The 15,476-nt window shown below is 43.3% G+C and overlaps 1 protein-coding gene across 2 annotated transcripts; it reads left to right on the top strand.

The window, feature by feature from the left end:
* Positions 1–582: 582 nt before the first annotated feature.
* LOC134131235 (receptor-type tyrosine-protein phosphatase eta) lies at positions 583–15,262 on the top strand. Of its 2 annotated transcripts, XM_062562975.1 has the most exons (6): positions 583–656; positions 10,995–11,010; positions 11,306–11,566; positions 11,708–11,965; positions 12,118–12,378; positions 14,718–15,262. In XM_062562975.1, exons 1-6 carry the CDS (start codon positions 591–593, stop codon positions 15,062–15,064), a joined length of 1,209 nt encoding a protein of 402 aa, XP_062418959.1. In that variant the 5' UTR covers positions 583–590; the 3' UTR covers positions 15,065–15,262. The 2 variants fall into 2 exon arrangements, with proteins under 2 accessions (XP_062418959.1, XP_062418960.1); XM_062562976.1 differs by lacking the exon at positions 14,718–15,262 and having other exon boundaries at positions 12,118–13,554.
* Positions 15,263–15,476: the final 214 nt, after the last annotated feature.

Here is a 15,476-nt window from a genome sequence, read left to right as displayed (position 1 = left end):
AGACCAGGAAAGGTTTCCCACTAGATTTAGAGAAGGTCTTCTTTTATTAATGATGGTGTGGCATGCCTATAGAGCCCATTATTCCTCCTCCTTATGTCAGTGGCATCGTGTGCTTGTTAAACTAAAACAGCTACATTTCCACAATCTGGTCTCTGTGTGGCATTCTTAAAAAAAAGGGGGAACCCTGGGACGCATTCCTGCACCCTGAGTGGCCCAGCGACGGCAGGAATGCGGGGTGACTCTGTCCCGTTTCTGCATGACCGGACGACCCTCTCTCCTCACGGGCCACCGCTCAGGCCGGTGGAGGCTGCGACACATGGAAGCAGCCCGATGATGATCAGAGGAGTGGCACACTTTACTAAATTCCCCCCCCGGCGTGACGCGCATGCACGCGCGCTCCTCCCCCGTTAGCGGCGAGGGCAGAAAAAGCCCCGCCGCTCGAACTTTTTTTTTTTCATTATCCAGATGTAGCGAGAGTTCGACGCGCAGTCTTTGGGAGAAAGTTTCAGCATGAAAGCAATCGACTTTTAGAAAAGAAAACTTTTTTTTTGGGGTGGGTGGGTGGGGGTGTCCGCAAAGCGCGCGGCACCATGAAGCTCGCGCTCCTCTCCAGCGTCCCTCTGCGGACTCTGCTGTTCTTCGGCGCCATCCTCGGGGTAAGAAAGCTTTCAGAAAAGGGACATTTGAATGAAAACTGCAGCAGGTAGTTTTGTATTTCTCGACGGTGGTTGAAGCTGCTTTTGGATGATGGAGGTCAATGTTTTCACGCAGGTGTGAGCGCACCTGTTGCGCAGTTCGCTGCGCTGCGGCGCTTTGCTCCTGCAGCACAGCTCAGACTTGAGGCAGAATGAATATGACCACAGATACATAAACATGAGAATGTCCGAGAAAACAACAATGCTGTGGCTCACCGTAAGAAGAACAAGGACCCTTTGAGGGTTTTAATTGCATTCGATTTTTTTGCGTCATCAAGCAGTTTATACTAGAATGTGGAGGTTTGACAATGGTGGGCTGTGTTGGAAGATGTAGAGAGAAAATCTCTAATCGCGTACTGTCCATTTGCCAAAAGAAAAACTCGTTTGTCTTGTGTAGTAATTAAGCACTAAAAAGTGTCCTTATATTTGGAATCTCCTTGTTGGCCGACTCATTTATTCAGGATTGCACACAAAGATGAATGTAAAGAGGCTTTTATTGTCGCTGTACTTTTATACAATGCACTTTTGTTCATATGCATAATCAGGTCAAACACATGGTCTGAACCGTACAGCGTAAAATGACAGTTTTTAGTACTGAGGCCTCCAGCAGCCATGGAAGCCACCTGTTCTGGTCCCACAGGTCTTTCTGGAGAGGTAGAGGGAGGGAGATAGGTGGTGAGAGAGGTTTGGGAATGTGAAGCATGTGAGGATACGCGGGGCACACAAAGGGGGTCAAGGAAGGAATGAGGTGCAGGGCGCTCCGTGTCCTTGTCACCCCTGCGGCCGCAACCCACACCAACATTCCACTTTATGAGGTACAACGAACCAACTTTAAATCAATAACTACGTAGTCAAACTCTAACGACAAAAAGTTTTTTGCTTTTGACAAAAACAGTTGAGGCCATGGTGCTGCCAAATTGCTGGTTAGTCAATTTCAAACACCATAATCACAATGAAGCACTTTTTTCAAAAGCCATCGTGCCATTGGAAACTTTAAGTGATGCTCAGATGCTAATTCTGTTTGATAAAACATCTAAACATCACTTAGTGGACGCAGGACAAATTTGGATGTAGCCAAAGAAGCTGCTTTTCATATGTATGAGTCACATCACGGCTAACACCTCACTGCATTGGCACCAAAATGCAAACCATACCATTTTGGACTTTTTCGATATTGGCATTAACAACGGGGAGAATGTTGCAAAAAAGAAAAGAAAAAAAAATGCAAAAATTTAGTGGTGAAACCTTTCTAAAGCAGAAGATTTATGTGTGATGGAGATAAAGTTACTGTTATTCTCAGTTGCTTTGCTATATTTTTCGAATCATCCACGACGTTTGCAAAACAGCACGTGCATGTCTCAAAAAAACTGAAAAACCCGAGAAGAAAGTCCTTCTTGTCATTGTGTTCGGATCAGACAGTCAAATTGCTCAGTCATGTTGTCAGTGTAACAGTGTACTCTGAAGGTTCTGTTCTGATGTGAAATATGGCTAAAGTTTTGATGACAATTATTGTAAATTGTAAGTTACACCTGAGTGCGTGTGGGAGATGGATTCCAAGACACATGCAGTGCTTGAATTTGGAATTACAGTGCCGTCTTCCAACATCTCCTGACGTTCCCGTCCGTTAGGCCACAAAATCTCATCCACCTCACAACGAATGTCTTCTCTTGCGGTGCAGCGTAGAAAGAATGTCTCATCCAGCCTCTGCAGGCCTCTGCTGTGATGTCATCACACGCTGCATCCATGGCAGCATCTCATCGTGCGTTGACAAAAGTCTTTGCTGGTCTTGTTTTTACGTAACATGCTGTATTCGGGCCTCGAGTCTAGTCAGAAAGGGATAGTTGCTGATGATAACCTTAATGATAAATCACATGTAATACCAGTGCAATGCTTGTCTTTGCTTTTAACAATAATATATGTGTATTTGCGTTATCATTCGCATCATTCTCTGTAGTCAGTTCAGTCAAATTTAAAGGAAAAAAAAAGAATACCGTTGGAAACATTCTAGCTCAATGCACAAAGGAAGTTGCAATCGGAAAAGGGAACTACTTTTCTTCCCTGAAAGAAATTATTTTGCATGCTGATATTTTCCTACAGAACACGTTGACAACCCTCTTAAGTAGACGTCACTGTCTGTATAGATAACCCGTTAATATTTATCTTGGGTCTCTGTATTACTTTCGGTTCCTCTTTAGAAAATTGATTTTTTTTTTGACCTTATCCATATGAAGTTTTTCCGATATTGACAAAGCTTGTTTACAGCGTATCTGTACGTCACATTCTTGCCTTAGATGTGTGCGAAAAGAGTAAAAAAATTTCTTTCGCAAAAATAATTAAAACTCTTAAACTGTTATAATTAAATTATTATATCACCTGTGAGTTTTCTTGCAAAAACAACAGTCAGGAATTGTTATTATTTAGCTTTTTGTCCATCCAGTTCTACTTATTCTCAAGTCTTTCAAGCTTTCTCCGCGCACATTCTTCTGTGCCTAAAGTGTCACTCACACAGGTGTTTTCTCTCAGGAGGTGTGGCGCAGTAACAAAAGGTCACCAAGCTTCATCAACCAATGGGATCTTTGAAAAGAAAAGATAAAATAATGGCGGCAAAAACACCTCTGCGGACTGATGAATCAGTCAGTTATCTATCAATCGATATATTCAATTTGTCATTTTCTTATATATTTGTACCCCTGAACCTAATATCACAATGGGGGTCATTTAAGTTTGATGTATTCGTGTTTATTAAAAGGGAACAAAATAGGTCAATTTACATCATCAGCGTTCTGACTCTCACATACTTCATGTTTGCAAAGACAGCTCCATTCCTTAGTTCCCATCATGTCTATCCTTTCCTGGTATTTGATGACTTGTTAGGACATTTGCCTGGGCGTATGGAAATTCATTTGATTTGGTATTAAAAATAGGCTAAAAAATAAGCCACGGCCTGTTAGTTGCAGCCGAGAGAGTCCGTGCGAAGCCGCAGCTCGACACATCAGTCACCCGCGTGCACTTTGCATGACTCTGCACCCTTGCTCTGTTCACGTCCATACGAGTTCTCCATCTTCCTCCTTCCGTTGCCCCTCCTGAAGAACATGCTGGATGAAGGAAACACAACATTTCTCAGAGGAACTGTCCCGTCCGCGCCTCTCTCTGCTTAGCCGCTATTCCTACGCCTTGTGCTACAATGTGGAGGACGTGTGATGTCTTCCTGGTGTCGCCCTCTCCAAGATGTGCTCTTCTCACTGTGGCATTAGAGAGCCTGCATTCCATTATTGATCTAAAAGTCCTTCTTTGTGGAATGCTGCTCCACCCCCCCCCCCCCCCCCTCCCAACACCCCTCCAACTGGAAGCAGTTCAGTGTCACATTAACATCCCCAAACACGTCGCAGTCCGCCAGTCCGTCGCAACGGGACGCTTATAGCGTGCGCGAGATGAACTACAAAGAGTCACAGTTCTGTCCGGGTCCATGTAAATGAACACAGGCTGAAAAGCCTTATTGTCGGCAGACAGCTCTCCTTCTATCGGAGGCCTCTGAGCGGGCCGCGAGCAGAGCGGCCAGTTGTGGGGGGGTGGGAAAGTATCGTGTCTCTCTCTCTCCAGTTTGGACTTCTCTCTCTGTCCCTCGGCCCTGCAGCTCTCCTTTTTTTTTAAAAGCTCCATTAGAACAGAACGAGGACGTTAGAGGTCTGTGGCGGCGTTTCGTTATTTTTCTATTTCATGTCAAGCAAAGGCAATCTGCAAGTCGTTTTGCGTAGACATTCATGGTCCCCAGAGGATTAACGGTAATGATCCTTCTGACGCGTCCTTGACGTGTCCCGCCTCGAAGGTTGAAGCTGTTCATCCCGTCGGAGGGCGGCAGTTACACCCTTACTAAAACACAAAACCTTTGGGACGCTTTCTCTGCGCTCGCTTCCCCTGCAGACGAGCGCCCGTCACACCCCACGCCCCTACCCCTAACCCTAACCCCACCGATCACACCTCTGTGATCGGTGGGGTTAGGGTTAGGGGTTTGGGGGTGCGATGCACTCCGAATGGGTACCTGCAGCCGGGCGCTGTGCGCTCTGCACAGTGCTGGGAACAGTAAACACCACGTCACTCATTTCCATAGCCTCTGATGTGGCCTCTGTGATAGCAGCAGCAGCAGCGTGGGAGGCCGATATCGTACCTGGAGACAAACACACTTCAGAGCTAAAGAAGTCATGCGCAGGGGACTTTTTTCAGGGGGGGGGGGGGGGGGGGGGGGCGGTGGGATATTTTTAGATGTGGCTTTTAGACTGAAAAAAAAGGACACAAGTTACAGAAATGCTATTCATCACAATTGCAATGTTTTGTAAAATGAAAAAAAACTAAAAAAAACAGGGAATACAAGGAAGCTAGAATAAAACAATTAAATAGTTCATTTGTTTTCTTATCAACAGTGTAAAGGTTTTTTTTAATTCAATGGGAAGTAGTAAGTAAATATATTGTTCTGTAATACAGGGTCACAATTACCATAATGGATAATAAGTCCCATTTTTTTCACATAAATCATTTTGACCATGGAATGATTTGTTAAATGATATATTACGTCCATTTAAAAAGAAAGCAGTTAAGGTTCATTATAAAGGTGTACGCTTCCTAAATAAAAGAAAATCCAGGATTTGAGGCACATGTTGAGATATTGAATACAGGCGTATTGTTTGTAGAGATTCTCTGATTACAAAACTGAATTCAGCCAAAACTGTCAACCAAAAAGGTGGATCAGGTATCAGCAACAATGAGCAAGCAATGAGTCAGATATCTGACACCATTATCTACATGAATACTAATTCAGTACTAGTATTGATATCTACATATTTATTTGAAATATTTTGAGAGAGCAATGTTTAGGGCTCGATGTTGCATAGCATGTAATATAAATATATCTCAGTCATCGCCACATAGTGAGACATAGCGGATAGTGGATGGTATTGGATCAGTACTCGGTATAGGTGGATATTCGAGGACCAGGTATTGGAATCGGGTTTTAAAAAGTTCAGTATCAAAGATGCGGCCCTTCTCTCAAATTCTACTCCCAGTAGTTTATTTTATAAAAGTTCTGATTAATAGAGGTAAATGTTTTTTTTTTATATTTTGTGTCAACTATGACTGAGAAATAAACTGAAGTGAAGGATTTCTTGTTCCTATCAAAGGTCATGTGTTAATGTTAATACTTAATACTAGTGTGTCTTTGCCTAATTCAATTGACATTGAACAATGAGCACATTATTCCTTTGATAAAAAAAGACATTTGCGACAATGACAAACAACCCCAAAGAATACAGAATGGCGTGAGATATTTATACATGGGAAGTAACAATATTTTGTACCTTGACAAACTACACCGAAAGGCATTTGGTAACAATGATGGCTTCAAGTGCACGTAGATTAGGGAAGTGTTGATGTAATGAGCCAATATTGTGAGGCTTGTCCTCATAACGGTGACCTTAATGAGCTGGAGCCATGGTGTACAGGATAATACCTGGAACACCCTTCATGTGTTTTCTTTGGGTGGGGACAGGAAGTTAGGACAAATAAGAGAAAGAGTAAGTAGTTTGCTCACAAGCTGGTGACAGAAGAAAAGCTTGAAACGCACAACATGCTGGAGTTGGTCATCCGTTGAACCGCTGCATTTTAAAGTGAAAAGCTGAATACACAGTCAAAGCTCGTCTACTTTTGAAATATTTGGTCCCTCTGCGGTGTGGAATGTCGTTGTCTGACTCACACCACGGTAAACACGCAGTCACGTGTCAGTTGAGAACATGCGACGTAATGGGTTGAGTCGCTCACAGGGTAAACTGTTTGGTGGCCCTGCACACCCACGCAGATGTTTCCACTCACTCCCGTAATTAGCCCTCAGGTTGGAGCTGGGAGCTGTCAGTCAGGCCCAGTGAGTACACGCCCACGGAGTGCTTTGGAAGGGGTCTAATGGATTACATAAACGTGGTGTGTGACAACAAACACCCTGTTTTGTAGAATTAGAATCAATTTTTTCTCTGTTCTGAATTGTATGTTCTGAACTGTGCAATAAAGGTTTCATTGAAAGACTTATCTTGTAAGGTAACGATAATTATTACAGTAATAAAATAATAAACAGCTAGAGGCTCTCGAACAAGCATTTCATGTTGCAACGACCATTTTTCAAATCTTTCAAGAACACCATTTATAATTCAAATATATCCCCTCGTGTTGTAATATTCAACAACCAAGGGTGCAGCAAAGATACTTTGGCACTACAGGGCAAGGCTACCCGATGATGGGAAAAAGAGATATCTTATAACATTATTTGCAACAACAAAATCAAGTCGAGGACAGATGACGTCCTCATTCTAACGCCGCGGTAGGGTAGAGTATTAGTACTCACACACACACACACACACACGCAGTGTGAGTCAGATAACGTGATTCTACAGAAAGTACAGCTGCAGAGGAATCCCACCTTCTCGCCTCGGCAGGTCAACAACAAGGAAGCCGAGCAGCACTGTGCGTGATTCCAGGAGCAGAAATCCTGCATTGTGCGCATTGCCGCCGCTCTTTGTTGCAAATGAACCAGGAGCTGAGGTTCAACGGGCTTATCCCTGAGCAAACAGCCTTTAAGGTGATTTCTCGATTGTTTTTGGGGGTTTGAGTGTTATTACGGAGGAAGGAACTGGGCTGTTATCAGCTGCAAAGGCAGACCGCTTGGAATGGAAGGGATTCAGAGAGTGGCAGGCCTTTGGGGGGGGGGGGGGCTGATGTAATGTTTATATTGTGGTCAGTACAGCCATTTCCTCCTCCTCCCCAATGCAGACAGGCCCAGCCAAAGGGCACAGATACAGCACACTGGGCCACTGCCCAAGTCCCAGCCAAGTGGGGTTTCACAATTACCGTATTACTCTTCAAGTGAGAGTCTAAAAGAGTGAAAAGGAGGGTTTTTTTTTAAAACAATATAGTATCTTGATATTTCCCCCCTAAAAACCTTGACATCGATATCGTAGGGTTGAACGTTGATGCTTTAACACTCTATTTGATAATGATATTGGAAAAGCAATTATCAAGGGAACACAACATAACATCTATTCGATAAGTTATTCTGCTATAATAAGCTGATACTACTAGCGATTTTAATCAAAGTCCATATCTAAACACCATAACGAGTTCCTTGAGGTCTGTAAATGAGAGACAGACTAGAGCTGAGTCCCAGGGGATTAATAAAGAAATGACGTCCATTCGCTGAACTTTGGTTTTTCGGGGGCAGTATTTCCCCAGCGGGACTTTGAGTTTGTGTTATTTTGGCTCTTTGAGTGAGTGCCAAGGCATGATGGCTTGAGACGTTGTTTTGTTTATTTAGTCAGAAGGAAAATAAGCGATACTTAGGAAGTGCGCCAAGGGCAATAAAACATTTGGGAATCATAGCTCAGAGAAATCACATCCCCCCCCCCAGAGGTCAGACCAACATGAATATTTGAATGAAAACATGAGATTGTCATGATTGTCTTTCCCTCGCTGGTATGTGACCTTTACCATATTCTGAGGGGAGGAACATTTTCATATCCAACAGCTGCTTTTAAGTTAAACTCGGGTTCGTTGTGTATCTTAAAGTTTACGGATATCACTAAATCCAAATGCCCGTCGCCTCCTTTTTAAATATAGCTACACACCGTTGTGAAAAGTACACTTCTTGAATTGGGAAACAAACTCACCACATGATCCTGTTGGAAACCTTGTGGAGCCTTTTGATCAGATCCCATGATCTTCATCAGCAGATGGAGTTTTATTAATGATCCATGTCGTATTAGGCAAACAACAAAAATACACCGTCTGATCCAACTTGAAACAGCAAACTTACAGACACAATAACTTGAATCAACCAATGACAAACATTTGAACTAGATGATATGAATATAACAGCCATGTCCATTTAGTCTCACGCTCTGTTTTGTGCACACAGTCGTTCTCGGATGGTTTTCTGTTGGACCTGAATACACTTTAGCTGCCGTATGTTTGACCTTCATCGCGTCCTGCTGGCTTGAACAGCTCTTTGCTTCTTGTTGCTGGACATTTAGTACTTATGCAGATAATGTGTTTGTAAAATAAATGAACCGTGTGTGAAATCTGCAGGACTCAAAAATATTAAGACATCATTTTGTGTGGCAGCAAGTTAATGTCTGTTGAAGCACAAAAAAGTGTAAATGTAATCTTTCTCTTTTTAAAGTAACGGTATAAATACTAAAACGCCGTAAGTAGTTATTTTTTAGCAAGAAATTAGAATGAATACATTTTGATTTATGAGTTTAACCAAAGTAGAGATCTTTGAACTGTCCTTTCAAACACAACCAATGACAGTGAGGATCTTTATCACTGTGTGGAATCTCTTTTTTTTTGTAAAAAAACACATCTTCTATGTATGATGAGTGTAAATGTGTCATGAATCGTTTTAAGCGTAGTCACTGTGACACCTGCCACCCTGCACAGACAGCAGAACTATTGTCAGACATACTTCCTCCTCTAAACATACTCCATCTACCCAAGGTCACAGGAGCTTTTTTTTTAACTAGCTAATCAGTTCAAGTTATTTCTTCATTTTTTAGATGACTCTCTACTATCAAATACCTTTACTTTCTTAAAACATCAAACACCCAAAACGCGCTCTTACAATTCATTTAAATCTACTTCCACTGATGACTATCTCAACACAGTATGTTCTCAGATTCTGTCGGCCTTCAACTAGAATGCAAGATCATCAAAGAGGACTGAACCCTTGACCTCCTCGTGCACCAGAGCAAGGGAAGGGTCACTGTTGTGAATAGAGAAAGTAAAGTTAAGGAGAGGACGTTAACCTGTTTCATTTCACATTATTACGCGTGACTTTATTCCTTAACTTCTTTGTTTTGGTTGCTTTGTATGCATGTATTACTTGGGTTGTTGCCAACATCTGGTGAAAATGTCATGTCAATAGCTCCTTTGGAAATATATTTACTGAGAGAAATGGTGACGTGTTCAAAACTGATTTCACCCGCTGTATATTCTGCCAAAACAACTACAAACTACACAAAAATGTGTAAATGTGAAAACCAAGATATCATGCATTACGTACTAAGGCATACAACATGATGTCAATACAACTCAAACTGTGTACTTCTACAGTGGTTATAATCTGCTTCCTGATAACAGGACTAGACACAAAGAGTCCACGTTACTTATTAGCGATCAGCGCACAGCTAAACATTAAACACATGGCATCATCGCCCAAACCTTCCATCCACCAGATTAACGCCAGAGCCAATCATTAATTGTGAATACTTAACTGCTGCGACAACATTGTACTTCATTGCAGTCATGAAAAAGGAAACCAGGTATAATCATAAAAGTTTCACTAGAATAGAGCAGAGCAAAATAGGTCTAGCAACTCAAAACGGAGTCGGAGCAGGAAAACGGAGAAAGAAAAGGTCTATTCTGCTTCAAATGTTGCCCCTTCCACTCAGGTCCTCGCCTTAACTTTACTTTCTCTATTCATAGCAGTGACCCTTCCCTTCCGTTCAATCCTCTGGAGCTCTATTCTTCTTCTTCTTCTTCTTCTTCTTCCAGAATGGGACAAAATCCCACCAGAGCAATGCATGCGACTAGTTTCTCCGTATAGGAGGCGTCGTGAAGCTGTCGTTACCAACAAAGGCTTTTGTTTTTTGAGTAAATATCAGTCAGAGCGTTCAAAACTTTTTCCCTGTGTCATTTCACATTTTTACACATAACTTCATTTCTTGGTTTCTTTGTATGTATGTATTCGCGGGTTGTTAACAACATCTGGTGAAAATGTCATGTCAATAGCTCCTTTGGAAATATATTTAGTGAGAAAAATGGTGACGTGTTCAATACGTATTTCACCCGCTGTATTATTGTAATTATCGATGATCAAGTGTCCTCTGACTCTACTTGTATTTGTACTAACATATCACAAACACATTTATCAGTTACATTTGGACTGTGTTACAATGCTTAAGTGTGTTGTTTTTTCCCTGTTGAAAAGAAGGTGGTAATAAAAATAATAAAAAGCATTTTATCCCTAATTGAAGTAACATTAACTTCAAGGTCATTATAAATTATTAGAATTTCAGTTTTCTAATCATTAGTTCCAATTACTACCATGGTGGTTATTTTGATTTTGCTGTAATTTACCAATTATATAGTTAAATCTGGGCCCAAAACATTATTTAAATGCTAAATATCTTGTTTTCAACCCAATACTGACCTCTGCTGGTGGAAAAGATCCCCTGACTTGTTTTTTTTTCTTCCTTATCCGCACAGATCACCAGAGCGATAGGTAAGAACATGCATGCTGTTTCCTGATTTTCTTTTAACGACCTCATTTCTTATAGAGGTTCTTTCTTCTTCGTTACCCTCACCTTCTTCTTTATTAGTTGATTGTGACCAGAGTGCAAAAAAAACAATCACCACAAGTGTGCTTTTTGATGTTATTGAATCGTATATATAATCAGGACCTCAACGACGATGACTTTTTTAATGTGGTATCAAATACATCGTTGATAATATTGTTTTAGAGTGTTGATGGTTGAAAAGTAAATAACTTTCTCAACAAACTTCTCTCTCACTCACAGAGCTTGATGACATCAGGAATATCACTGTGACTGATGTCACAACATCCTCTATTTCTCTGACGTGGATTGAACCAAAGGGAAACAGCTCTTTCTACAGAGTACAGTGGACTGATGGAAATGTATCTCGCAGTAACAATGTGACTACAACAAATATAACCATTACTAACCTGACTGCTGGTGCACAGTATGAAATAACCGTCACTGCAGTGACAAATGAAGGCAGAACTGAGGGACTGAACACCAGTGTTTCTCAATACACAAGTAAGTAAGCATGTAAATGTGAAGTGTTTGAGAGTTTTCACCATACATACATGATAAATCCCACCTTTGTAAATGACATACCAAGTGATACAGATTGTAGTCACATTGATTTGGACTCTCCTCTCCTCCTCTTTGCTTTAGAACCTGGTGAAATTGGGACACCTACTGTGTCCACAAACACCTCCTCCATCTCTCTGCAGTGGACCTCACCTCCGGGTGAGGTGTTCAAGTACAGGTTGGAGTGGACCAGTAATGGAGATATGAGGAATGTGTGTACACATGACAACTTTGCCGTGCTATCAGAACTAATCCCAGGCACTAGCTACACAATCTCAGTCATCGCCGTCGCCGGAGACAATCAGACAGAAGGACAAGCTCACCGACTCACCGCAGTCACAAGTAAAGAAATGTTGCTTCCTTTTGTATTGCAGCTCTGTGGTGTTTGTGGTTTTTTTGGATTGATCCCTGTGCTCTTTAGTCACGAATCAAATTCAACTATCTTCAACTATTCAATTATCTTCTCTCTTCTTGTATTCATTGTTCGCACACAGAGCCTGAAGTAGTCAGGAATATCACTGTGACTGATATCACAACATCCTCCATATCTCTGACGTGGATTGAACCAAAGGGAAACAGCTCTTTCTACAGAGTACAGTGGACTGATGGAAATGTATCTCGCAGTAACAATGTGACTACAACAAATATAACCATTACTAACCTGACTGCTGGTGCACAGTATGAAATAACCGTTACTGCAGTGACAAATGAAGGCAGAACTGAGGGACTGAACACCAGTGTTTCTCAATACACAAGTAAGTAAGCATGTAAATGTGTTTGATAAAGTCAGGTCATTAGAATCTGCTGAAGGCACCTGTTGGAGAAGACGGTCTGCAGTGATCACTGGCAGGATGAAGCTCTGAGGTTTGTAGAGTGAAGTCTAGTTGTAGAATGACGATTCCTCTCAAAGGAAAAGTCCTTGAATGCCGGCTTGTGTGTCACGGTGATGCTTTTGTCCTACTGGACCATGGTGAGGACAAGAGAACTCACCTGTCACTCAAAGGTCTGGATTGTGTATGGTACGTTTCACTTTTCCCTCTCAGGTTTGGAAGATTCTCTGTCGGGACGAGACTGAGGTCATAGAAGCAGCAGTTGAACGTTGTTTCTTCACAAGTGGCTCGCATCATTTACAGGGCGGGAGGCTCATAGATCCAGAGAATTCTTCATGTCAAACATCTGTTACTCGGTTTCTATCAGAAGTCAGATGAGGCGTTTTGTTGGCTGGTTGAAGATGACGATGCTAATGTCGCTGTTTTGAAGTGTAACAGCACAGCAATGCTAGATGGACCTCCAGCTACCTGGAAGCAGATTGATCATGTTTCTGTGAACATGGGTCTGATTGCACTGTTACTGTTGTGACTATCGCTCAAAGACAAGTGTAGATGAGAATATTATTGGTAAAACTCTAGGTGGAGCCATAACTTCCTCTAAATCTGTAATGTTTCTAAAGCAGAAGAATGCCCCTCTTTCTATAGAGTTGTCACGAGGCATGGCGCTGGTACAGGCCGACAGGGTTTTAAGGACTCAGGCGCAGGGTTCTTACAAATAGTGTTCTTTATTGGTACTCACAAACAGAAGCGTGCTCCAACGTAATCTGACAGGGAACCACAGGCACACAGGGCTTAAATACACAAGGAAGGTGCAGGTGATGGGAAACAGGTGGGAACACTCAGCCAATCACGGGACAAGGCAGGAAGTGAAGTTAACCCAGGACCACAAGGAACATGATCGGGCACCAAGGGGCCGGGACGGGCGGAGACAGGCGTCTTGGGGTCGGTTCGGACGGAGACAGGCGTCTTGGGGCCGGTTCGGGCGGAGACAGGCGTCGTGAGGCCGGTTCGGGCGGAGACGGGCGTTGAGCGGCCGGTTTGGGCGGAGACAGGTGTCTTCGGGGTGGTTCGAGCGGAGACAGGCGTCTTTGAGCCGAGGCGGGCGTAGCTGGGCGTCATGGAGCCGAGGCAGGCGTAGACGGACGTCTTGCAGCCGAGGCGGGCGTAGACGGGCGTCGAGGGGCGGAGACGGGCGTCTCGAAGCCAGTTCGGGCGGAGACGGGCGTCTTGGATCCTAGGCGGGCGTAGACGGGCGTTGAGGGGCCGAGACGGACGGAAACGGGTGTCTTGGAACCGGGACGGACGTAAACGGGTGTCTTGGAACCGGGACGGACGTAAACGGGTGTCTTGGAACCGGGACGGGCGGAGGCGGTCGTTTTGGACGGCGCCGCCGCAGTCGGGTCTCAAGGTCCGGGATCTGGGGCTCGTTAGCGGCTGGGGGGCAAGCGCTCCGCCAAACCACTTTTGGAATCCTGCGGGAGCTCACGAAGATGACTCGGGCTCCCAATATTGGATGTATCCAATCGAACCCTGCTGAGTCCTTCCAGGGTCACGTCATTCTGTCACGAGGCATGGCGCTAGTACAGGCCGACAGGGTTTTAAGGACTCAGGCGCAGGGTTCTTACAAATAGTGTTCGTTATTGGTCCTCACAAACAGAAATGTGCTCCAACGTAATCTGACAGGGATCAAAACGCGACAGGGGACCACAGGAACACAGGGCTTAAATACACAAGGAAGGTGCAGTGTGATGGGAAACAGGTGGGAGCACTCAGCAAATCACGGGACAATGCAGGACGTGAAGTTAACCCAGGACCACAAGGAACATGAAACTTCAAACTAAAACAGGAAGAGAGACCAAACCGTGACAAGAGTACAGTAGAGTAAGGAAAGAACCAATTGGATCATCAGTGATACTCCAACAAAGATTAACGCCACACAAGTTCATGCTAATCGCCGTTACTGGAGAAAAAGATGGAAAAAGTCAAGTGTTTGAGAGTTTTCACCACACAGTTGAGATGATAAATCCTACCTTTGTAAATGGCCGTGCTCCTTGTCTGTTTGGTGGCTCATCCTTACTTCCTGCTCTATGAACTGAGGGGAAACAATGACATCATGAGAAAGACGCTGAATAAACGAAAGAAAACACATTGAATACAATCAGTATTCAATGTTTGATGGTTTTTTTTAAACATCATAACTTTACCAAGTGATACAGATTGTAGTCACAGAGAATTGGACTCTCCTCTCCTCCTCTTTGCTTCAGAACCTGGTGAAATTGGGACACCTACTGTGTCCACAACTACCTCGTCCATCTCTCTGCAGTGGACCTCACCTCCGGGTGAGGTTTTCAAGTACAGGTTGGAGTGGACCAGTAATGGAGATATGAGGAATGTGTGTACATATGGCAACTTTGCCGTGCTATCAGAACTAATCCCAGGCACTAGCTACACAATCTCAGTCATCGCCGTCGCCGGAGACAATCAGACAGAAGGACAAGCTCACCGACTCACCGCAGTCACAAGTAAAGAAATGTTGCTTCCTTTTGTATTGCAGCTCTGTGGTGTTTGTTGGTTTTTTGGATTGATCCCTGTGCTCTTAAGTCACGAATGAAATTCAACTATCTTCAACTATTCAATTATCTTCTCTCTTCTTGTATTCATTGTTTGCACACAGAGCCTGAAGTAGTCAGGAATATCACTGTGACTGATATCACAACATCCTCTATATCTCTGACGTGGATTGAACCAAAGGGAAACAGCTCTTTCTACAGAGTACAGTGGACTGATGGAAATGTATCTCGCAGTAACAATGTGACTACAACAAATATAACCATTACTAACCTGACTGCTGGTGCACAGTATGAAATAACCGTCACTGCAGTGACAAATGAAGGCAGAACTGAGGGACAGAACACCAGTGTTTCTCAATACACAAGTAAGTAATCATGTAAATGTGTTTGATAAAGTCAGGTCATTAGAATCTGCTGAAGGCACCTGTTGGAGAAGACGGTCTGCAGTGATCA

The sequence above is a fragment of the Pungitius pungitius genome, chromosome 6 (genome assembly GCF_949316345.1).
Source record: "Pungitius pungitius chromosome 6, fPunPun2.1, whole genome shotgun sequence".
Lineage (NCBI taxonomy): Eukaryota > Metazoa > Chordata > Actinopteri > Perciformes > Gasterosteidae > Pungitius > Pungitius pungitius.
Note: the sequence above shows the minus strand (reverse complement) of the source record. Positions and strands in the feature narration are given on the sequence as shown.

Bases quoted from the DNA above. Each gene is read 5' to 3' on its own strand.
- LOC134131235 (XM_062562975.1), top strand. From the start codon at position 591: ATGAAGCTCGCGCTCCTCTCCAGCGTCCCTCTGCGGACTCTGCTGTTC. The intron at 11,567-11,707 runs GTAAGTAAGCAT...TCTTTGCTTTAG, and splicing joins CAGTGTTTCTCAATACACAA to AACCTGGTGAAATTGGGACA. The intron at 11,966-12,117 runs GTAAAGAAATGT...GTTCGCACACAG, and splicing joins CCGACTCACCGCAGTCACAA to AGCCTGAAGTAGTCAGGAAT.